General features: G+C 33.3%; 1 protein-coding gene across 48 annotated transcripts in view; it reads right to left on the bottom strand.

Annotated features, from left to right (window-relative positions):
• Positions 1-26,468, bottom strand: part of LOC106868360 (agrin) — a 762,720-nt gene that overhangs the window by 489,354 nt on the left and 246,898 nt on the right. For all 48 annotated transcript variants that reach the window (XM_089354065.1, XM_089354050.1, XM_089354052.1 and 45 more), the window contains one exon: positions 24,351-24,566. In XM_089354065.1, the coding sequence (XP_089210191.1) occupies positions 24,351-24,566 (216 nt within the window). The remainder of the gene's footprint in view (positions 1-24,350; positions 24,567-26,468) is intronic.

Below are 26,468 nucleotides of genomic sequence, written 5' to 3'. Positions count from 1 at the left end.
ATTTCTGTAATAACAGGAAAAAATTAGTCAAGCATTGTTATAGGGAATATACATATTTAAAGAAGCTTTAATCCTTTTTAATACCCACCCACCTTAGGCCACCTCTGGGTCTATGATACAAACCTCCTTTTTAAAATGATTTAAATTAAAATCTTATATCAAAATTTTATGTTAATTTATGTCCCAAACACCATCTTAATAATGACATAGTTATTTTACTAAAATTTTTTGTTATTTTCAAAATTAATTGAAATAAAGATGTATTTTAACAGAAGTACGGTAATGAAAGGGTAAAACTCGGTGGCATAGCTGAGGGAATTGGGGAAAAGGGATGGTTTGCCCCTGATGACACTTTTATGAGGGAAGCACTTTTGGGTCTGCAATATGAGCCTGTATAGGGTGGATGGGTAGAGCAGGGCAAACTCAAGGGCTGCATATACACTAGCTAAATCACTGATAAAACTCCACTAGAAAAAATTAAGGTCAATCCAAAATGTGGTGCATGATACAAGAGGAAAACCATGTCTACTCTTTATGAGACTATGAATGATGCTTTATATTGGCCATACAAAAATAGTTTTTAGCTGTGATTGAACATTTGTGATTAAGAGTTTATCTTGAAGTACTTCACCTTAAGGCAATATTTTATCTTAAGACACTTCAAGATATTAAGATATTTCAACTTCAGATAATATATCAAAGCAATATATATATATATATATATATATATATATATATATTGGATAATATATCAAAGGAAGTGTTTGGTTGTTATCGTATGAACAAAATATTTATTAGTTTTTTCCTCTTCCCATAATTTCCCAGTCATCACATCCCATATTGTCTAAAATCTTTTCTACCCAGGATCATATTTCTAGAATGTTCTGTCATTACCCATATTTCTCCAGCTATTAACCTTTAGCAGTTCATGGTAAATATTAATTGCATAGACCTCACCCAGTTATCTTGCCACCTGGGAAAGGTTATGGATAACTACCTTTTTCTTTCTCAGACATACTAACAAACGCACAGTTATGTAAAGAAAGAGGAAAATGCTTCAAGTAATTTACAATCAAATAACTTTTTGTTAACTTGTTATAAATAACATTTTCATTTGGACTGAATTATTGCCAAAAATTGGACAGCTACATAAAAAAGCTGGAGTACTGCCTTAGTTTGTACATAGTCTCCCTTGTTAATTATAATAATAAATAATATAATAAAATAACAGATAAATATAATAAGAATATACAACAAAAATATGAGTCAAGTTATGTAATTTTACTTCTATAATTTAATAGTAAACATTCAAATATTATTCTCTTAGTTACTAACTGTTTAATTGTTTGAATTATGAGTAATTCCTTGGATTTCTTAGTCACAAATGTCATCATCATTGTCATCATTTAACACACACTTTTCTATGCTTATATGGGTCAGATTGAATTTGCTGGGGCAAATTTTCTATGGCCAGATGCATTTCCTGTTGCCAACATTCACTTGTTGCCAAGCAAGGTAATATTTTCTTATTACTAAACATGTTTTTCTCCTCAAATATTGGAAATGAACAACTTTGCTTATATGTCAGTGATGCTCATTTACAGCCATCAGACAATGTCTAGAAAAGGGTACATGCAAATACACAGACACATGCATATATATATGTGTAGGTGCATGACTAAGTGGTTAAGAGTGTCAGGCTTACAGTCATGAGGTAGTGAGTTTCATTCCCAGACTAGGCTGTGTGCTGTGTTCTTGAGCAAGATACTTTATTCTTATGCTACTCTAGTTGCGATGTCACTGGTGCCAATGAGTTGCGATGTCACTGGTGCCAAACAGTATTGACCTTTGCTTTCCCTTGGATTGCATCAGTGGCATGGGCAGGGGAGGCTGGTATGCATGGGTGACTACTGGTCTACCATAAACAACATTGCCCAAACTTGTACCTCAGAGGGGAACTTTCTAGGTACATCATGGTATATATATATATATATATATATATATATATATATATATATATATATATATATATATATATATATATATATATATATATATATATTAGGTTGTTTCATATGAAATGTCACATCTTTAATTACTTGTTATTTCAGTCATTTAAAAACTCAATTGTGTATACCTTGCATTTAAACTTAACTCTTTATCTTTCCCAACAATATTGGTATACAAAATTCGTACCCACAGACCTTATGAAAATGATAACAACCAAACTATATTGAGTGATTTTCTCATATGAGTACAAACTGGGTCACTCTGCTGCAGAAGCTCTACGGAATATCAAGTGGGCTTTGGCAATGGTTTTGTTGACATCAGAACTGTTCAGAGATGGTTCTAAAGCTCTCATTCAGGAGATGATAGCCTTGAAAATAAACCAAGGAGTAGGCCAAAATCAGTTATTCAGCAGGACGGATTAAATGCTTTGGTTGAACAAAATCTGAAAACAAAGGTTTGCAAACTTTCATCAGAACTCCAAACATGTCGCACAACTGTTTTTGGATACCTGTAAAAAATTGGAAAAGTCTAGAAAACGGATAGGTTTATTCTACATCAACTGAACAAGATTAAAAAAAAACAGACGTCTTGAAGTGTGCTCCTTATTGCTTTCTTGACTGGAAAAAGGACTATTTTTGCATCAAATCATTACTTGTAATGAGAAATGGATACTCTTTGACAATAGCAGAACAGGACAGTGATTAGATGCAGAAGAGTCACCTAAACACTACCCAAACCCACCATTGTACCCTAAAAAGTTAGTGGTCACTGTATGGTGGTCTTTCAAATATGACATTTCATGGGAAACAACCTAATGTATGTATGTATACATACATACATTTGTTTATCTGCACAATTGTCTCCATATCTGCTCACCTGGATTCCACTTATAGTCATGATTTGCCCTGCAGAACTGGTCCCATGTAAAGATATTGGAGAAGTTTGAATAATTTGAGTGCTACTAAGTATTTTTTTATACCAAGAATGTCTGGATCTCATCTGTTGCCTCTCTCTCTCTCTCTCTCCCTCTTTATATATACACACACCACACACATATACAACATAGACTTCTTTCAGATTCCACTACATTCTACTAAATCCACTCACAAAGCTTTGGTCAACTCAGTGTTATAGTAGAAAACACTTGCCCAAAGTGCCATGCAAGGAGACTGAACCCAAGACCATATTGGTGAGAAGCAAGCTTCTTAACTATACAGCCATAACTGCAACTATGAACAACTTCAAATCTATGTTTGCAGTTATTCATAGCCAATATATTACAAAAATTTTTAATAAAAGTAACAAACTATCTAATATATATTAGATGTCTACAAACATCCAGTTTGAATAAGCCTACTGATAACAAATTATGAGCATCATCCCATCACCCTGCAATAATCATATATATGATAAACTTGATAAGGCTCTCTCATATCAACTTGAGAGCTTTCCTATCTCTCCTACTCTTTTTCACCTTTATACAAACAAATGATTTTGAGGAAATAGAGATAAAGACCAGCAAAATTTTCCTCAAACTACATCCTCACCCTGTTAATATGAAAAATAAGACAGGAGATATTATAGATCAAGGTATACATTATTCATGAAAAACAAAAAGGAAAAGAACCAAATCAAAGCAAAATATTAAACATGACAAGCAGCCCATGGATCAAATTCCTTTGATCATTGACTGATCTGTTCAATCAAAAATGATTTAGTGGTTGGCTAAATAACATCAAACTACTTGCTGTCACCTCTAATGACATATTCATCCTTAGGCAATGACATTAATACTTCACCATCTTTCAACACAACACTCTCTTCCAGGTATAATCATTTTGCAAAATGCAGAAACGTTGAGAACACACTGCAATGAGATGTCAACTTAGCCCTTCTCAAAAACATCTAAAACACAAAAAATACAATTAATCATAAGAGAATAAGCCTTCAAAACTACACACAACTGATGAACACACTATTAAAGCCATCATACTTTCTAAAGATGTTACATCCAAGACAATGGTACAGTTGCTACACCCTACACTACAGTACAGATGCTAGGTCCTAAACTTCAGTACAGATGCTGATTCTACACTATAGTACAGGTGCTAGGTTCTACACTACAATACAGATACTAGATCCTATATTATAATTCAAATGCATAGTTCAAGAAAACTAGTTTGGGCAAATATGGAGTGGAAAGGGTAGGTTGATTGTATGGACAACTACTAGTCTTTCTCAAAAACTCTTGTCTCAACTTGCACATATATTTGCAGATGCATGATCAGTAGTGATTGATGGAAGCCTAAAAGACTGAAAGGTTAAATTTTTCCAAAGTTATGCTCCTCTTAGAGAAATTTTTATGTACATAACAAGATATTTGTACAAATTTACAGTTTACACAAATACATGTGAACAACACATATACACATGAGCATGCACACAAACACATCTATTTATATGATTGGATTCCACACAGTTTTAGTTTCACAAATTTCATACATAGGACATTGGTGAACCCAAGGCAATGCTAAATGATGCTTGCATAAGGTGCCACACAGTCGAATCAAACCTGGAGAACCAAATTGTTGTGAAACAAACTTCTTATCCATACAGCCATGCCTGCATCATATGTCAGATGTAATAAAAATAAGACTGAATATTAACAAAACAAAACTTGTAATTTTTTTGAAGATTTCACACAAGAATTTGGATTTCTTATGCAAATCCTTTGTTGTTATTTTTTTAAAAGCAAAATAAGACATGCTAATTAGACATGCTAATTAGATTACACCATTCAAAAGCTGTCAAGTCTTTATATTAGAAGAAATATAGAAAGAAAAAGCTAACTACAGTTCTGATAGACAGATTTTTTTAAAGCCAAATGGATTAGATTCCTGCTGGTGACAAATTAGTTAATAATATTAGAAATGATGACAGCTAAAGATGGTGATTCATAGTTTTAGACATTGTCTACTGTATCATGATAGTGGTCAAATGCATAATGGGAGAACATTTATAATATTGGTTTTCTTCAAAATAGATCTCAGTGTTTGACAAAATTTCAGAGATTGCAAGCATTCTTCATTCATATACTTTTAGAAAATTCTGACAAATCAATTTCAAGGTTTTCTCTTGTTGTTGATTAGCTCTAGTTAACCCTGTTCAACTAGATCTATTACCAAAGTCATTCCAAATGAAACTAGTCTATCTTTTTAGAGATATGTAAGAGCATATTATTTAATGTATCCCTTCATTATTTAAGTAGGTAGTGTGAAGTTTGACAACAGTTTGGTTGCTATTTCTTATAGACTGATAGACTACATAGAGTCCCTCATCCCACCTCACTGAACAGAATGGGAGAATGTATCGATGATTGTAAGTGTGACAAGGTGCAATAAACAAAGCTTTGATTATACATGGGAAAATATGAATTAAAAACATCATGAGTAAACATTGGGATGCATTACATGCTATAATCAGACATTCTGATCTAATGTATAATGATTAGTTGAGTAGTATTGCTTTTTAGACAAAGAGAAAACCAATAAAAACAAATAAGTATTCTTGATAAGAAAATTATGGAAATTATCTAAAAAGTATCACCATCACTATCATTTATGTTTCATATCCAGCAGTAGCCATCATTAGGGATTTTGTTTTGTTCTCTTTTTAAATATTATAACACTGCATTGTATTAACAAGAGAAATTTGCAACAGTGACCACTTTCATTTCCTAATTGCATTAGAGACAGTAGATTATTTACTATGAAATTATAACTGGGTTGGCAAATTAAATACCTTTCCAATCTATTTACTTATTCAAATAAGAAAGATAAAATGGCCAGACAGTCAACAATTACTACATGTAAAGTCAAGAACAAGATAGTTTGGATCTACAGATTTATTTATTGATTGATTGAGCTGAATGTGTTGAACACATTGTCATTGTAAAAGACAGAAGTTATTCTCCTGTGATGCACACTAGAGTGACCAATACACTTTGTGTCTGAACTTGGTTGGATGTATCACAAATAAATATGCAAATGAGTTCCTGGTCTCATTGCACATGGTACAAATAACGATATGTTATTTCTATATTTTCATAAAAAGAACTTGTGCATTTTCAACAGTATTAAGCTATAAATTTGATTTTTGAAAAAAGGAGTGAATAAATAAATCCACTGGGTAAAATAAAGGCATTTAGGATCATACCATCAAAGCTAATCTTAATCATGAATGTTAAAGAATTGAAATTGAAAAACACAAAGAAAAAGCTTGAATGATTAGTGCAGTAATGGGTGTGTGGTTCAACAGTTTACTTCCTGACCAAATGCTTTCATTATTCAGTCCCAATGCATGGTACCTAGGACAAGTGTCTCCTATTGTCATTCCAGGTTGACCAAAGCGTTGTGAGTGGATTTGGTGAATAGGATATGAAATAAGACCATCATATATATATATATATATATATATATATATGTGCCCAGCTTCGCCTTCCTGGCACTTGTAAAGACATTCGAGCGAGATCGTTGCCAGTGCTGCTGGACTGGCTCCTGTGCAGGTGGCACATAAAATACACCATTTTGAGTGTGGCCATTGCCAGTACTGCCTGACTGGCCTTTGTGCCGGTGGCATGTAAAAGCACCCACTACACTCTCAGAGTGGTTGGCATTAGGAAGGGCATCCAGCTGTAGAAACTCTGCCAAATCAGATTGGAGCCTGGTATAGCCATCTGGTTCACCAGTCCTCAGTCAAATCGTCCAACCCATGCTAGCATGGAAAGCGGATGCTAAACGACGATGATGATGATATACAGGTGCTGGACAAAATAATGGAAACAACCAACTAGCATCATAGCATCGTAATTTTTAATATCTATAAAACCATCAAAAGATTGTTTATTTTCATGTTTCTTGATTTATTATTAGTGTTGCTTAATATGTTTTGCTAAAATTGCTGTTTCTTTCCCAATATCATCATAAAAAGGTAATTTAGATTCATTAAAATGAAAGATCTATTGAACTTTCAAACAGGTAAAATTGTTGGTGCTCATATGGTAGGCACTAACGTAATGAAAACAGCTGAAATGTGTAGTAAGGAGTACAGTCTCAAAAGTATAGACAGCCTTTGAGAAAGAGGGGAAAAGCTCCTTGTTGAAACAGAACACCGGAAGAAAACCAAAACTTTCAGATAGGGACCATCGGATTCTTACACGAATTGTTGCAAAAGGATTACAAAAGTACAGCTCCCAAAATTACTGGAGAGCTTAATGACCACCTCAAGAACTCAGTTTCCACAAAAAGTGCTTGTTGAGAGCTGTACAAAGCTAGATTTCATGAGAGAGCTGCAATCAGAAAACCACAACTTTCAAAAACAAAAGCTGCAAAGTGTTTGGAGTGTTGTAAAAGCCTACAGAATTGGTCCCTAGAGCAGTGGAAGAATGTTATTTTCTTCGACAAGTCATCCTTTACCTTATTTCTGCTCACCGGCCAAGTATACATGTAGAGACAGCCAAAAGAAGCATCTGACCCAGACTGCCTACTTCCAACTATTAAACATGGAGGAGGATCTGTGATGATCTAAGGGGGGGGGGGGCTATATCTTGGAAATTCACTGGCGCAATGGCTTCCCTTTGTGGTAGAATTAATAATCAAGACTTATTTAAGCATTTTATCTAATCAAACTCATCCTATGGTTGTGTAACTATTTCTGGAGAGAAATGCAATCTTTCAGGATGATAATGCACCAATTCACACAGCTAAAGTTGTTAATGAATGGCATAAGGAACATTCTAGTGAAGTTGGAGATCTTATCTGGCCACCACAGTCCCCAGATCTCAATATTATCGAACATTTATGGTGCATTTTAGAAAAACAAAGAGTCGATATCCTCCACCATCATTACTACAAGAACTGGAGACTATTCTAGCTGAAGAATGGACAAAAATTCCTTTGGAAACAATTCAAACATTGTACAACTCCACACCTTGTAGAATTCAAGCTGTAATTACTGCCAAAGGTGATCCTACTCTATGTTAAAATTAATTTGTTTGAAATTTTAAAGTATTTCCATTATTTTGTCCAACCCCTGTATATATATTTCTATATATATATATATATATATATATATATATATCATAGATGCAGGAGTGGCTGTGTGGTAAGAAGCTTGCTTCCCATCCACATAGTTTTGGATTCGATCCCACTGCATGGCACCTTGGGTAAGTATTTTCTACTATAGCCTAGGGCCAACCAAAGCCTTGTGAGTGGATTTGGTAGATGGAATCTGAAAGAAGCCTGTTGTATATATGTATGTATATGTAAATGTTTGTGTGTTTGTGTTTGTCCCCCCCACCATCACTTGACAATCAATGTTGGTGTGTTTATGTTCCCGTAACTTAGTGGTTCAGCAAAAGAGACCGATAGAATAAGTGCTAGGCTTCCAGAGAATAAGTCCTGGGGTCAATTTGTTCCACTAAAGGCAGTGCTCCAGCATGGCCTCAGTCAAAATGACTGAAACAAGTAAAAGAATAAAAGAGAAAAAAAAAAAATATATATATATAAAATCTGCCACAATAAACTCCATCTGGCTTATGCAAGCATGGAAAAGAGGGCATTGAAATGTTGATGATGATAATATTAATATAGAAATGACTGAACTCATGCATTGACAACAGACAAAAGAATGTATCTGCAATTTTCAGACTACGATTTCATTGCAGTATTGAACATTGTAATGAAAGTAGAGTATTGTAGTTCGCTTGAAGCATTGTGTATTGTTTGTAAAGAATAAAACGTTTAGAATGGTACAGCAAGGCACTATAAAACAAAAAATGGACTATATACCTGTTATAATTTGGTTATCTATAGTTCTATGATATTTCGGAATTACAATTCCTTCTTCAGATTTTCTTTGCTAGAGTCTCCAGCAAAGAAGATCTGAAGAAGGAATTGTAATTCCGAAATATCATAGGACTATAGATAACCAAATTACAACAGGTATATAGTCCATTTTTGTTCAGTAATGAAAGTATTTTACTAACCTTCAGTTTGCTATAGGTAGTGCTATGGGTATGTGACTAAGCAGTTTGCTTCTCAACTATGTGAATGCCAGTTAAGTACCCATATGACACATTTCAAAAATGTCTTCTATTATATTGTCAGACTTACCAAAACCAAAGCCTTGTGAATGAATTTAGTATACAGAGACTAAAAGAAACCTGATGTGTATATATATATATATATATATATATATATATATATATATACACATCAGGTTTCTTAACAGCGTGCTGGATGCTTTTTACATGCCACTGACATGGTAGGTAAATTATTTGAAAAATATGAATTATCCACATGACATTGTAATTGTTTTAGAACAATCTAGGGAAATACAATTATTGCCAGTTAAGTAAATCCACAACTCTTGAATCTGCAGCTAGTTTGATTAAGTGCTTACATATAAAACTGTCTGTTGTGTGTGTCTCCTTGTGTTTATATAATAGAATAGCTATAAAAATTAGTGTCACTGTTACGTAAGTAGAGTCCTTCATTCCCGCACTTTTGGAATCAGGTGAAGGCTAGTGACAGGAAGAGCATCCCACCATAGAAAATCTGCCACAACAAATGTCATCTGGCTCATGCAAGCATGGAAAAGTAGTTGTTAAAGTAGTGAGGATGGCAACAAGGGGGATACGTAATATGTTTCCAATATTCTACACAGAATTTTGCACACAACATTTCAACCTTTTCCTCCCCATATCCCCATTTTTTTTTTAATTCTAAGTTTTCTATTTCTCATTCCTCTTAATTCTCTCAAGAGTTTATTCATCAAAATAATGATTAGCATGTAATGTCTACAAAAGTAAACAAAAAATTTTCAGAAAAAATACATAAAAGGAGAAAGTCTGTTCACTTTCAATCTATTTTGTCTTATTACAATTGTAACATTCCTTTGACAAGTTAAAAAATAAATTTATGAGAACAAAATTATCTTAAAATACAACTGTATAAGCTATAACTAGCTTTAATATATTGAATAAAATCAGTAACATAATTTTCCACTCTATGGTATTTCAGGTTGCCTAATATATTGTTTCATTTATCTATTTAGTATTGGCAAGTAAAATTTGTTATTATACATCATTTAGCTTCTGATTCAACACACACACATAAAGAGATTACTTACACATAGTAAACACAAACACATAATGTTACCCTATTTGCATATATTCTGTCAGTGTGGAAGAAACTCATTTCATCCTTCAGTGCATTTTTCTCAGATTGAATTGTGTTATTTGCATGTTGAAAAGTTTGGTCATTTGCATAGATGAGAAACTAATATAAATCTATTTTATTTTTACCTCTATGACCCCAACTCCTCAACATCAGTTTTACATAATTTTCTCATGTTCACATGCAATAGGTAGTTTGAAACATATAAGCCTTTCACATGTGTATTTTGTGTCTTTTCTGCAAGATCCAATATTCTCAAGGGTTATCTGGACTGCTTTTTCCCAGGCTTTCCTGGAATGACTCTTTTGATAAATTTGGAATTGATTCAAATGTAACATTTTAACTAAGACTTTTATGATACAATATCCTGTCATTTATGATACAATATCCAATCTTTCATCCACCAGTTTGATGATATAGTATGGATATATATTTTTTTGAATATCAGTACTTGGGAAGTTCTCTCTTAAGTATGAAAAAGACCATTTCTTTGGCTCAAAGAAACTTTTTTCTACATATTAACATGATATTTAGGTTAAATATAACGAAGCAAAATGGTATTCCGTTGGTTAATTCAATGTAGCAAATAGCAATACGTAAATATATTTGTCCTTTGTGTGTGTGTGTGTGTGTGTGTGTGAGTGAATGAGTGAGTAGGAAGCAGTGTATTTACTTATGCATATATATGTATACATTATCTCAATTTGTAAAGTTCCTTGACAGTGTTTAAAGCTATGGTCAGATGAAGAAGTAATGCTTAAGACTGCTAAGATCATTGGCTTTGTCTGTAAGATAAGGTAGAACATTAATCAATATGTGTGTTGATGTTTTAAAGAGGTTTTGACATGCAAGAATGAGAGAACCTCTTAGTGGTCACTCACCCCACTAGATACAGAAGTCAAATCTCCTTCATACCACACTGCACCATCTTAAAAAAGAAATGGTAAGAACTCAATGTCTAACAAAGTTGCTATGGCCATAACTGAAATGTCTTTGTTCATTGACTCACTCAGTCAAGTTTGATTGGATACAACAAAAATAACAACTAAATGTAGTAAATATTATATAAGACTTTTAGGGGTTCCAACACCAAATTTAACAAATAAAACTATTAACCAAATTGCTACCAAATTGTGGTCTTGTCTTCTATGTTAATTTTTTCTTTTATTCTTTTATTGAATCTGTACCAAGACAAGATTTCAGTATGGAATCTAAACTATGAATTAAGAGATACACTGACTGCACTGGAACTAATGATATTGTGAAATACTCGTGCAACTTTAATGTTTCAGTTATTAGGCAGGTTCCTTTGTTGGGTATTCACCTGTATTGCTATCTACTGTAATTAATGGAAGATAAATAGTATATATCTAACATCGCTTCTATGTATTTATATGAGATAAGTGAAGAATATGAGAAAAAAATGTGAGAAAATATAGCAGACTGAATTTTAGCAGAATGTAAATTGATAAAATATTTCAATATGTATACATATATATGTGTGTGTACATGTTTTTATGAGTATCTCTCTCACTCTCTCTCTCATATATATATATATATATATATAAACATGCATACACACATGTTTATATAATGCATATATATATGTATGTGTATAAGTGTGAATGTATGTACAGATGTATGTATGTATGTGCATGTGTATGTGTTCATTTGTAACTAACTGGATGAATAAGTACTCAACACCAGGAAGCTGAATGAGCAATTCTTTTTAATAAAAATTTTTGCTATTTTCCAGGTACCAAAAATTTCCTGCCAAAGGATCAGAATGTTTTCTTATCAGAATCCCAAACACAAACGATATGCTAATCTCTCTCTCTCTCTCTCTCTCTCTCTCTCTCTCTCTCTCTCTCTCTCTCACACACACATACACATACACACATATATATATATATCCACTGCAAAATAGTATTACTCTTAATATAAATTTCTAGCTTTTTCTCTTCAATAATTGCTGTTAAAAGCAATATTTTAATATTCTCAGTTGACTTATTGACTAGTAATTTTAATATCACTGAAACCATAATAAGCACAGTATCACATATTCATTCCACTCACAAAATATCCTCATACATGACTAATTAGTTATCATAAGCAGATCGATGTAATGAAGGAAAACTATTATCTCATCATGGACAAGACAAAGTATAATCATCTCTTGCACTTCTAATAACATTTTATCTTGATCTTCATAACAGACATTTATGCCCAATTACAATTTCTAAGATGTCAAAGGCAATTTGTACATATCTTCTAAGGAATAGGTATATATTTGTTAGAATTACATATAATGTACTACATTCTTGATTTATCTATATTTATGTAATTTGGTTTCTTTTTTGATGCTATCCTATGCTGATGTGGACTAAATTCTTCTGAATTGTTGGATCAAATGTTTTTCCAGAAATATAAGTCTACTGGGATAAAAATGGTTGAGTAAAGTTTAGCCATCAGGATAATACTTGTCTGCATTCAGATGGTAATTTTCCAGATGTGCTCATAAATTATTGCGGTCATAAAGATAACGTAGTGATCAATATATATTATAGAAAGGTCTGATAAGATTGTATTGGCTAATAGGAAGTGCATCAAATCTGATTTCAAATAAGAATCATGAGAGTGAAGAGAAGATACAAACAGACACAGAAACCTAGAGTGGAAGAATAGCTATAGCCAATGAAGAGGCAGTATGGACATAGTTAGCAGATTGAGAAATAGTAGTAGTGAAAACAAGAAAATTCTCTCTCTCTCTCTCAAATAGACATAATTTTGTCAGCAACACAAACTCGCAGATATGAATTGACATTTTCAAATTATAATAAAATACTAATCATAGTTTCAATCACAGCTTTTATGTCGTGTTTCTTTGGGAGTTATGATTAGTTTCACTATTCTGATTAACTACTGCTATGAAAGCAACTCATACAATTCAGTGTAAATACCTTCCTAATGCAAGCCATTCAACTACAAAGTAAGAATGGAACCTAATTTCAGCTGGGATGACTGAAGCATGTATAACTGTACATGTATTTGTCTTGTCTAAGGTTTGAACTCATGCATTTTTCAGCATAATTACTTCCAAACCAAATAAAACTATATAAGGAATTGCAAAGAATAAGCTGAACTTCAGACGCTTGAAATAAGATAGCAAAGACCTCCTCCTCTTCATCATCATCATCATTGTCATAGTCACTATTATCTTCATCATCACCACCCCCATCACCACTACCATTTCTGTCATCATCATCATCATCATCATTTTAAATACACACAAAAAAAGAATGTGTATGTTCCACTGAGGATTAAGAATGCGATTTTCTGTGTATTATGTCTTTTTTCTCATTGGAAAGATGTTTTGTTCATAACAATATTTTCAACTCAAAGGAAAAATCATTCATTTCATTAGAATAACTAAAGATAAGCTTAAATACCATGGAAATGGTAAGAGTATCTAAATCATTTCTACAGTGAAGCAAATCAATCAAATGCTGTCCGTAGGTATACTTCTGATTTTCTAAATTATGAATGTGATTTTGAGCGTGGCCGTTGCCAGTACCGCCTGACTGGCTCCTGTAGGATTTTCAAGCGAGATCGTTGCCAGTGCCCCTGGACTGGCTTGTGCGGGTGGCACATAAAAGACACCATTTCGAGCGTGGCCGTTTTCGTGCGGGTGACACGTAAAAGCACCCACTACACTCTCTGAGTGGTTGGCGTTAGGAAGGGCATCCAGCTGTAGAAACTCTGCCAAATCAGACTGGAGCCTGGTGTTGCCATCCGGTTTCACCAGTCCTCAGTCAAATCGTCCAACCCATGCTAGCATGGAAAGCGGACGTTAAACGATGATGATGATAGGTATAAAAACAAACCACAAATTCTAGTACCCATTCCCACCACAAGTGTTTTTTAATGTGCAAAGAAATTGCTAGGAAATGCATGGAAATATTCTTGAATGTCATAAACTCAAAATGTTAAAAGAAGTTTAGTCAAAGCATAGGTAAAAATTATTCCGTCATGATTAAAAGATAATATGTAACTTAGTCTGATACATGTAAGTGTAGACAGATTTAAATGCAGCATATCTGTTTTTACAGCCAAATGCCCTTCCTGTCACCAGTACAGACCGGATTCCTAACAAAATATTTCCCATCCTACATGTTTTCACAGGTATTGGAAATTTGGTCCAAGTAGTTCAGAATTTATATGGTATCTACAGATTTAAGTGCTTTAGGTGATCATCTTGTTTTCCTAGTGCATAGCACCAGCCTTGGATATTTAACCACTTATCAGCAAGAAAACACTTTTACATAAGTTATTTAAGAACTGATGTAGAGAGTGTCTCACAAAGAATATATACAACACAGGAACTAATTACAAATTATGAACTGAAATTAATTATTCATCAAAAACTAATTAAAACTAAATTTTGAGAGAGTGCAATAAATTTGAAACATCATTCTGATGTGCCAAAAATGTTCAGCCATATAATTAATAAAAACAACTGTTTTTAAATTATAAATTAAATATTTAGTTTTCTTTTTTTTAAGGTGATTTAATTATTTAAAAATTCTTGTCTTAGGTTCATGGGGTTCTTGTAATAGTTATAAGCCATCAACTTGCCCTCAGTGTTTATTTTATGATCAGTGTAGATTAAAATGAGAAACCATTTTGATTTAGATTCAGGAATATGAAGTAAAAAGGGAAGGTACAATAATTATATATAAACTGTTAGATTTTTAAATAATATTACTATTATAAATACACTGTATGCTGGCTTCAGTGGGCCTGTTTCTTTTTTCTCTCTTACATTGGCATTTACGATATGTAATATAATTTACATGTAATTACGTATGTTCACATATGTCTTTACCATTCACATAATTTTTAAGCACCTTTTCACATACTTTTACCAATCTTCTGCATTTCATTCTTCCACATAAAGTTGCTACCTACCAATCCTCAGGTTTCATAGTCTAGCAAAGCGCTTGATAGGCTCAGTAGTGCTGGTGGCATGAAAGAAATGCAGCCCAGTACACACAGTAAATTGGTTTGTGTTAAGAAGAATACTCAGCAGGAGTGGCTGTGTGGTAAGTAGCTTGCTTACCAGCCACATGGTTCCGGGTTCATTCCCACTGCATGGCACCTTAGGCAAGTGTCTTCTACTATAGCTTCAGGCTGACCAAAGCCTTGTGAGTGGATTTGGTAGATGGAAACTGAAAGAAGCCTGTTGTATATATATATATATATATATATATATATATATATATATATATATATATATATATGTATGTATGTATATGTATGTTTGTGTGTCTGTGTTTGTCCCCCCCAACATCGCTTGACAACTGATGCTGGTGTGTTTACATCCCCGTAACTTAGCGGTTCGGCAAAAGTGACCGATAGAATAAGTACTAGGCCTACAAAGAATAAGTTCTGAGGTCGATTTGCTCGACTAAAGGCAGTGCTCCAGCATAGCCGCAATCAAATGACTGAAACAAGTAAAAGAGTAAAAAAGTAAAAGAGCTGTAGAAACCATTCCATAGCAGAAAATGAAGCATGATGCAAACCATCCAAACCATGTCAGCATGGAATATGATAATGATGATGATGACACGGCCATTGCCAATGTTGCCACCACCACCAACATCAACATTTTACTTTACATTTACCCATGTTAGCATGTCATTGATTGACCTTGGTCATTTCTTACCTTGCATTCCCAACAACAGAGAAAACTGACCATTTGTTGTTGTATATATCATGTATTGAGTATAGGTATATTGACTGGAAGCCTTTCCTATTGCCAGTCACTTTGGAGCATGAACTGGGTATATTTTAATAAATTAACAGCACTAGAGGGGAATTACTGTGATAGAACTAAAGAGTCCTTTCAACGCTGTGTTAGAGTTTTTATTTAGAGTTACTGCTCTACTAAATAGGTTACCAATACTTGGGCTTAAAAAAAACATGTATTCCCCAGCTACTCTTTCCTTTTCATGGTTTGGGTTTCTACAGGTGTATAATGCTTTCTTTCCTCAATTATTTTGCAGTTTGGACTAGGTGCTGGCACTAGAGAATTTATCTCCAACAAAACTAAAGTGTTCCTGGTAATTTAGGTCACTTCTGTTCATTATTTCCATTTTCTAACATATATGGAAGTAAAATATTGCCAGTATATAAAGACATAATAGTGTCTCATCAACAAAGCTTCCATTAATATGATTTTTAAAAAATATGCTTTACAATTTATAGAAATTGATTTTAATAGATTTGAATTACATATAAATTTCATGATTTAGAAGTTCTTTTAAATATCTCACAAAATGTAAGTCAAGCCATATTAATCAGAAAGTTATTTTAAACTTAAGTAGAGAGTAGATGTTTTCTGTGCTAAGGAGAATGATAAAACTGTGACAAGACTTTGCATCAAGAAATCTAGAATCTAAGTTCGTTTTCAATAAAACATATAAAAGCAGAAGTTTTGCATTACAGTAACATATTAAATTTATGTGTTATTATCTATATATTATTCTATGACTTAAAAGATTTCAGCCATAAATTTCAAAGAAAGTCACATTGAACAAATTTCTGAAGAAACTAATGACTTGTGGAGTTATATAGAACAGCTGCTATAATATGTGTGTGGAATGGGTCTGCTTATCAGCCAAGTCCATACTAATGATTGTCCTGTTGCCCTCCTATAACTGAGTAGGGAGGCAGTTTTTATTTAGTGGTTATAATGAAAGAGATAGTGTCACAGATGAAGCTGAAAGGTATGAGGGCAGAGACATTTCTCTATGGTAGAGTCTTTGTTGACTATTCAAGTGTCACTTGCAAAGGAAAGTGAGGGAGGTGCTGTCCTTGATTTATTTTACTGAAATGTGGGTGAAAGTGACAAAAATGTGGATTGCACCACTCTAAATATAATCATGTAAGTTACATAGCAAAACTTGTTGAGGAAACTTTCTCTTAGTGTTCAGGGTGATTTTGTACAGTGGGGTTCTTTAATCACTCCTAGAACTCCTCTTGTATCAGGAAGACTGTTTCATCATCATCACTATCATCATTTTTTCTCTTATGCTGTATACCTTATATACTTGTATTCAGTACTTTTTGTAAATACTGTAAGCCATATATTCTTTTTCAGAATTATTCCATGCTATGGAAATGTCTTTATAAGTATTTTTGTACCATCCTCCCTCCTCCATTGTCCTAGTGGCAACTAAAAAAAAATGGCTGTTGTTATTATTATTGAGTGAGAGAACAGTGCATGCCATCAAAGTGGCACTGGGGTAAAATATATAAAGCCCAATACACACATCGTGACTACCTGTCTGATAAAGGTACGCCAGGCACATGCATCACAACTATATGTGTGCAACATAGTGATCTCATATCAAGATAAACAGTGCATGACCTTGCAGGTGGGGCCCAGTTAGAATTTTCTTCAGGTTGAGTAGCTTCTCCTGCTCAAAAGGTCCCTAAATAAGGGTTGTTTAAGGATGCTGAACAAAGCACCTATGTTTCCAAAGGTGAATTATCCAAACCCCAAAGAATTCCTTTCAACACATGGCTATGATGCTCCCTCACTACTTCTGCTCGTGATCAGAGATGCACATATCATCAGCCACTAAGGGACATGCTCAACTGGTTATAGTCAAACAACGGACAAGCAAATCTGTGGTATTGAGCAGAATATTTGATGTAGACCATCTTTTATACTGAAACAAAACAATGTACATGATAACACTCCCAATCAGTTAAGATCAGAAACCATGGAAGCCACTGCCTGGTTCTGTATCAGGGAATTTATTATTGCTATTATTATTACTATTATTATTATTATATAAGGTTTTTTTCTTTTGCTACATTGAGCATGGTGGTGCTAACTCAACTGTTAGTTTACTTATAGATGGCATCTCTGGCTAATTCCTTCAGTCATTATGATCAATTTTTATACTTACAAGTATATATTATGATGCATCAGTATAGTGATTTCCTTTTCATAAAATAAACAAGCACAGAGAAGGCTATGCTTTGTTGAGGAGGTTTAATAAGATGGAAAATGTCCAAATGTTTGGTTACACTGGCCAAAATCATACTAAAATAATATTCATTAAGTGGATATTTCTCCTTACTGTGAAATTGCTTAACTAGATATTTTCTCTTTATTGTGCTTACAAAACTCAAATGAGATCTCTGTTCCTGCATTGGGTATAGTGATATTCAGATGCAGATAGTCTAGGCAACATCAAAAAAGGTTACTCAACTGTTTGGCATGTCGTGATGTGCCACCACAAAAAAAAAAAAAAAAAAAAAGTCACATACATACAGCTAAATGTAAAAATATCTTCTAAAAAATGAATAGTGCACAACAATGAATATGCCTGTTATATATCATGAGACAAAAGCATTTGTAATTACATGCATTTCAATATACCTCAAGATATTATTGATGACAATGTTCCTCATTATTTGACAGGAATGGAATTTAGCGAAATGAAGGAATTGGGATTCTCAAGAAAATCAATATCGTGCAGGTGGAATACACAAAGATGATGATGATCCATTCAACCATCCGTCTTCGCCATCTGCTATTCTTGGAGAGGTCATGGGGGCACAATCCTCAGGCTCCTCCTCTATAGTGTCCTGTCAGAAACAACTGTCATCAAACTTTCCTGCTGGATTCCAAAGTGTGTCCAACTGGAACTATGGATATTATCTAAACATCATACTCTTGGTTTACTCCTAGGTCTCTTTTATTTGTATTCATGATCATATTTATTTGAGAAATGACTGAAAGAATATGATCATGAACACAATATATCAAAATGGGGTTTCCTCCAAAGATCTTTCAAGTAATATTACTTGATAGTATGTACATCTCAGAGATCAGGGAATCTCTCTAGATCGAGTCACTACTTCTCCACATTAAGAGGTCACAGCTCTGGTACTTATGGACATATACTCTTTTACTTGTTTCAGTCATTTGACTGTAGCCATGCTGGAGCACTGCCTTCTAGTCGAGCTAATCGATCCCAGAACTTATTCTTTGTAAGCCTAATACTTATTCTATCGGTCTCTTTTGCTGAACCGCTAAGTTACGGAGACGTAAACACACCAGCATCGGTTGTCAAGCGATGTCGGGGGGACAAACACAGACACACAAACATATACACACACACACATATATATATATATATATATATATATACGATGGGCTTCTTTCAGTTTCTGTCTACCAAATCCACTCACAAGGATTTGGTCGGCCCGAGGCTATAGTAGAAGACACTTCCCCAAGGTGCCACGCAGTGGGACTGAACTCGGAACCATGTGGTTGGTAAGCAAGCTACTTACCACATAGCCACTCCATGGGTAAAATGCTAGCGGAAAGGATTGCATGACAGTGTTTTCAAACTGAGCCAAACAAAGAAAAACAAAACAAAAAAAAAATGCTGGACTGACAAATATTAAAAATATATAACAAAAATAGTGTCAACTCCTCTACTGTTTAAGATAAATATTTTCAGGGCACTAGCCCATTTAGACAAATAAATAAATATATAAATAAAAGCGGTGGTTTAGAAAATAGTATTGTGAACCAATAATGAAAAAGAACTGAAATGAGAAAATAATTTTTTGATTTCTATTTCCAGAATGTTGCATATTTTATAACCATGATTTACTGTTTCTTCCTTCATAAATGTCACTGGCACTAAATAAACGTTTAAAACTATTTTAGGAGATGATTAGTGAATAATAGAAGAGTATAAAGGAGCCAAAATACTGTTTCTTTTGTTGAATAATTGTTTTTAATTATATTTTAATTAGATGTACTCTTTCATTGGTAATCAGTTTAGACTAATTAAAAAATGGCACGTAAAATACACCATTTTGAGTGTGGTCATCGCCAGTACCGCCTGACTGGCCTTCGTGCCGGTGGCACATAAAAGCACCCACTACACTCTCGGGGTGGTTAGTGATAGGAAGGGCATCCAGCTGTAGAAACTCTGCCAAATCGGATTGGAGCCTGGTGTGGCCATCTGGTTTCACCAGTCCTCAGTCAAATCGTCCAACCCATGCTAGCATGGAAAGCGGACGTTAAACAATGATGATGATGATGAATAGTAGCGAGAAAGCGTTCTAAAATGAATATAAACGCAAATGTAAGCAAAATTGTTGAAGATTTTGAATTATCTTATTGTTCTTGAAGGATTCTGAAAAGTGAGTTCCTGAGGTCAAGTTGACCACTGTCATTTTGATATATCTTCCTTATAATTGAATGACTATCATAATTCTATTTTACCTTATTAACAGAATCTTAATCTGATAAAGACTAAAGAATTGTGGTAAAGTTCTTCACGGAGGAAGCATAGGAATGAATAATTGCAAGTGTAGTAGAACTAGATATATCTAAGGTTCTGAAAAATCATATGGAAATAGAGATTCACTTCACAATTATGAGGTTTCAGGTTCAGTCCCACTGCACAGTACCTTGGGTAAGTGTCTTCTGCTATAGCCCCAGTCTGACCAATGCCTTGTGAGTCTATTTGGTCGATGGGAACTGTGTTGAAGCCTGTTGTGCATATGTGTGTGTGTGTCTTTCTGTCTATATTTGCCCCTCTCCCTAAACTCTGCTTGGCAACTGGTGTTGGTTTATTTATATCCTCGTAACTTAGTAGTTCAGTAAAAGATTGATAGAATAGGTACCATATTAGAGAAAAATAGATACTGAGATTAATCTGTGTAACTAAAAGCAAAGACCTTCTTCAAGCAATACCCTAGCATGACTGCAGTTCAATCAATGAAATAAGTAAACAAGTAAAGGATATAATTTCCTACTGGAATCCGTTTTGAATCTTGACTGTCTATGGTAAAGCCTAATTAGTAAAATATAGAAAACAGCTTTCACAGCTATTTTGGTTGCAGAGAAAATAGTAACACTTCATCATATTGCTTAAACCTTTTATCATATTAGTAATAAAAACAATTTTCTATATCTTGTACAAAGCAGGTTTTGACACAAAGATACAGAATTTCAACAAAGAATGCAATAAATTATAAATCATATCTTTATATTGATGAAAAATGGACACACACAACTTTAAACTTGATACTGATTAAATTACATTCAATTTTCCATCATTTATGACCGTGAAGATACTTAAGACCAAACCATCAAAGTTGATATTATTACGTTGTCAAGAAAGTTCTTGCGGAATTTTTAATTTTGGTTTTAAATTATATATTTTCAAATTAACTTTCAATAAATTACTTTGACTTTATATATCATTTTAAAGCCCATTTTTTGCTCTATCAAATCGTATTACTCTTTTTCTTTCTGAATAATTAGGCCATTTTTTCTGGAACGTTGAATACAACATGGACAAAAAGCAAATTCACACAATTTTCTTATTCCAGTCCAAGCTAGGCCGAAAAACTGCTGAAACAGCTCGCAATATCAACAATGTGTTTGGTCCAGGAACCACTAATGAATGTACAGCACAATGGTGGTTCAAGAAATTTCATATCGCTGACAAGAGTCTTGAAGATAAGCATAGTGGTCGGCCATCGGATGTTGACAACAATCAACTAAGAGCCTTAATTGAAGCCAATCTATGCACAACTCTTCAGGAGCTTGCTTCTGAATTAGATGTAACATATACGAGAATTTCCAACCGCTTGAAAGAGATTGGAAAAACAAAAATACTTGAGAAATGGGTGCTGCATGAAGTGAATGAGAGCCAACTGACCCAGCAGAAGTTTAACGAATTGTGCTATGAAACTTTGCCTCATCCGCCATACTCACCAGACCTCTCACCTACCAACTTCCACTTTTTCAAGCATCTCGACAACTCACTGCATGAGAAATGCTTCAAAAACCAAGACGATGTCAAACACACCTTCAACAACTTCATCACCACCAGAACACAGGATTTTTATGCTATTGAAGTAAAAAAAGACTTGTTTCGCATTGGCAAAAGTGTGTTGATTCTGATGGTGCTTATTTCAATTAATAAAGTTTTGTTTGAGCCGAGATATGTGCATCTGAATTTAAAGGTTAAAAACCGCAAGAATTTTCTTGAAAAACTAATAGCAATAGTATTTCAAAGATTGTTATAGTCAGCATTCTTTATTCTAGTAAGATTTAAAAAAAAAATAGATCTTTGTCTGTCTTGATGTTTCAATTAAATGTTTATTATTTCTCTAAGGACTCCTAACAGGGCTTTATTTCTAATACAATCCAAGATTAGATTTTTAGAGGAAAAACTGAAAGAGAAATTTACGGTAAACTCACAAGTAATTATTTATATAGTTTGAAAACATTTGAATTTACTGACTGAATTATGAAATTAATAATATAAATTAAGAAACATTCGGAATTAAAAGAAAACATGTTTAAAATTTCATAAATTGCAATTTTTTTCATTTCATTGAAAACACTTGAATACACAAGTCTTGAATTGATGATTTACATATTTTAGATAGAGTTCTAGATATTTAATTAACTGGTGGTGCTCTAGCATGGTCTTAGCAGTGATTGCTAAACGATACAAAAAAAAACAGTAATTAATATATATCATACAATTTACCAATTCTTTCCATATGTATAGAACTTATCACCTATAAGCTGCTTCTAATGTTGAAAACTTGCAAGATTAATTATTTCAAATATCTAGCTTTTTAAATTTTCCTTATTGAAGAGGCTTGCTAAAGATAAATGCCAATCATTCAAACTATATTTTAAAGCAAAATATGAAACAAAAACTGAAATATATTTTCAAAAGAAAAATACCAAATTAAAATCTAAAAATTGCAATAACAACTTTAGCTTATCACAAAACACATTTTCACTGAGTGGCTGAACAGAATAGAATATACAGTTGATATACAACATAGAAATTATTTTTGTGATATCTTCAGATTTTTGAAATTAATTTATCTGTTTTATTCAAGTTATTTTATTTATATGTCTATAAAACATCTCAGTACAAGCAAAACAACTGAATAGAATATAGCTATTCAAAAACATTCTATGCTCTTCAATAATTGGAAAAATTTTTGTTTTGACATGTTTCAATCAACATACAAAGTTCTATTTCTCTAGAATTTTGAAAATACTAATAATTGACTTAACTTTTTAAATACCAGGGGCATTTTCATTATTCTCCTGCATTTCAATGTCATATCAACTGTTAGCTCTATTGACACGACTAAATATATATGGACTGTCATTTCAAATTATAATTTATGGGATATTCGTTTGAAATTATGGATATATGACCATGCAATACAAACTTTTGAAGATAATTGGACTGTTCTACCTTCATTAAATATACAATACATGTGGTTGTGAATTAAGTGAATAATAACAAAATCACGAGGATGGTAAGCATTGGCAATGTGCCATTATAAAAAAAAATGTCTACTAAAAGTAATACATCATTTGAGAATGGTAAACAGAAATTTAAAATAAAGTGTGATATATCCATACAAATTCATAAATCATTTTATTCATATTGTATCATTTTGAAATATGAGCATAATAATGAAAAAGAACCAAATCCAATGTTACATGTAGAAAAATTTGAACCAAGTATACATCAGGCATGGCTGTGTAGTTAAGAAGCTCATTTTGCAGCCACATGGTTTTGGGTTCAACCTCACTGCATGGACCTTGAGAAAGTGTCTTTTACAATAACTCCCTGACTAACCAATGTCTTGTGAGTGAATTAGTCAAATGGAAACTTTATGGAAGCCTGTTGTGTGTGTGTGTGTGTACGTATATGCATGTATGCATGTATATGTGATGCATGTGCATTTGTGTATGTCTCAAACCACCTCTTGACAATTGGATTATTAATGTCCCTGTAATTTTGTGGCTTGGCAAAAGGGATTGATAGAATAAGGACCAGACCTGAAAAAAAATAATAAGGTTTAGGGTTCATTAGATTGATTAAACACTTGAAGGCATTGTCCCAGAATGGTTGCAGTTAAGTAAAAAACATAAAAGACAAAACAAAGATCAAAAACACTATATATATATTTTACATCCCTTTACAATAATACAAAAGCAAAGAGCTTTACCTCCACATGCTTGAGCAATTAAGACTTTAATCCTTTTCTTTTTCAAACAGCTTGATCTTTTCAAGTTGCATTCATTGGTGTAAGAGACCTGGTCACTACCACACACAGGGGAAAAGATGTCATTGCATTTCTCAATACATCTGCAGTATGGTTTCATGACAGTATTGTTAACATGGCATTCAGCCCCAAATGCACAAAAATGAGAATCACATGGATCTGGAAAAGAAATAGAAAAAATTGAGAAAACAAGCTATATATGTATGTGATGCATACATATACATATATATGCATATACATACATATACATATGTATGTGTGTGTGTGTGTGTGTGTGTGTGTGTTTTGTACATCTATTATTGTTATACAAAAATGTTGACAGTGACTTCAAAGTTTCAACCAGCTTACCCATTATCATATGAGGAGTTAGCTGGATGGAATTTTAGAATCACTGTCAGCAACATTCTTGTACAACAGTGATAAATATATACTCTACAAAATTACTGAGTAACCCATCGGATTAATGTAAAATCTTTTTTATTATAACTGGACATAAAAGCAAACATTAATATATATATGTGTGTGTGTGTGTATAGCAATGAGCACAAAAAGGAGAGTTTTAACAAATGTTATATTAATTTAGTACTTAAAAAGATGGGAAAGAATCATGAAGTTTCAGATGGTGGTCGTTCATTAGAAGCAAGGGAGATAATTGGCAACGACATACATGAACCTGTTTGTGTTTGTTTACAGTGTGTTGTACATGTTTGTTAATAAGGTGTGTGTATAGAGGGTATGTGGGTATGTGTAAGTGTGCATGCAAAATCAGTAGTTTCAAATGAGTGTTGTTTTTCCAGAACTGTGTGAATGTGTTTGGATTTTAGTGCTGTATGATGTGGATTTAATTGTACTACACGCATATGAATGAATGTTAAATTGCATGTTAGTATAAGTTGGTTGTGTATGTATTTGTATATGTGTGTATTGTGTATAATGTGTGAATGTCTGTGAGTATGGGCTCTGATGAATGTGTATTCAATGAGTTGCAATAGGTAAGCTGTTTTATCAGAATTGTGTGTAAACTCTCTGAAAACACATTTACCTGCACTTGTGCATGCACAACTGCAGTACACATATATACACAATGACACAAGCAACAGACACATTTAACTTCACAAACTTACATATACATACATTGTACAAACATACATCATATGTCACATGAAAATAAACACCTTTCTGAAAAAAGAGCACACGCATACACTACTGAACCTAATATGCAACTAACTTTCACACACACACACGCACGCACACACACACACACACACACACAAGTTTATATGTATCGGCATCCTTTGTATTCTTATCTTTTTTAATGCTGAAAGCTACTTTCTTAATTTCTACATTAATTTCCAAACTGGAACTGGCATAGGCAACACATGGTGGTTCATTTCACCAACATTTCTTTGCTTATTTTCCCTCTTCTATGCTTTAATACCCACCCTACCTCTCTCACCCACCCACACACACACACTCTCTCTCTCTCCCACCTTTCTGATGAAGAACTCCAGCCCAAAATACTGAGTGAAACTAATACCTCTTTTATTGTGTTTACACTTTTCCTCAGTTGCTTATTTTCCCTTTCATGTGTGTATGTGTAGGTGTATCTATATGTAAATATTTATACATATATTTAAATAGCTGAATACAATTAAAATATCAAACAGGTTTTGCAAGTTTTAATTTCTGATTTCAAAGCAGCAACATGTAAAAATGAAGACATTTTATATTTTTGTCATCTCATTAAAATATTAATTAAATTGCTATTAAAATCTCATTCAAATTGCTATAAACGTTTACTGAAGGGCATCAATGAACAGTAATGTATCAATGAACAGGTTATAAGGTATGATAAAAGACTTTGGCACAACTGAATTTAGACCAAATTTGTGTATGGATGGATGCATGTGTGTGTTATAAAAATCAGTTGCTGTTATGGTTGTTTGGTTTACACTATGCATTGCCAATTATACATTTTGTTTAAAAAGAAATCATACGATTTAATTGTTCAGTTCTAATATTTGTATTTTTTGTCCAATTAGATTTGTGTTTTTCAATCAA

This window comes from Octopus bimaculoides, chromosome 6 (genome assembly GCF_046866305.1).
Source record: "Octopus bimaculoides isolate indiv1 chromosome 6, ASM4686630v1, whole genome shotgun sequence".
In the NCBI taxonomy this organism is placed as follows: Eukaryota; Metazoa; Mollusca; class Cephalopoda; order Octopoda; family Octopodidae; genus Octopus; species Octopus bimaculoides.
The sequence above is the reverse complement of the archived record's forward strand: the minus strand, read 5'-3'. Positions and strand labels throughout refer to the sequence as shown.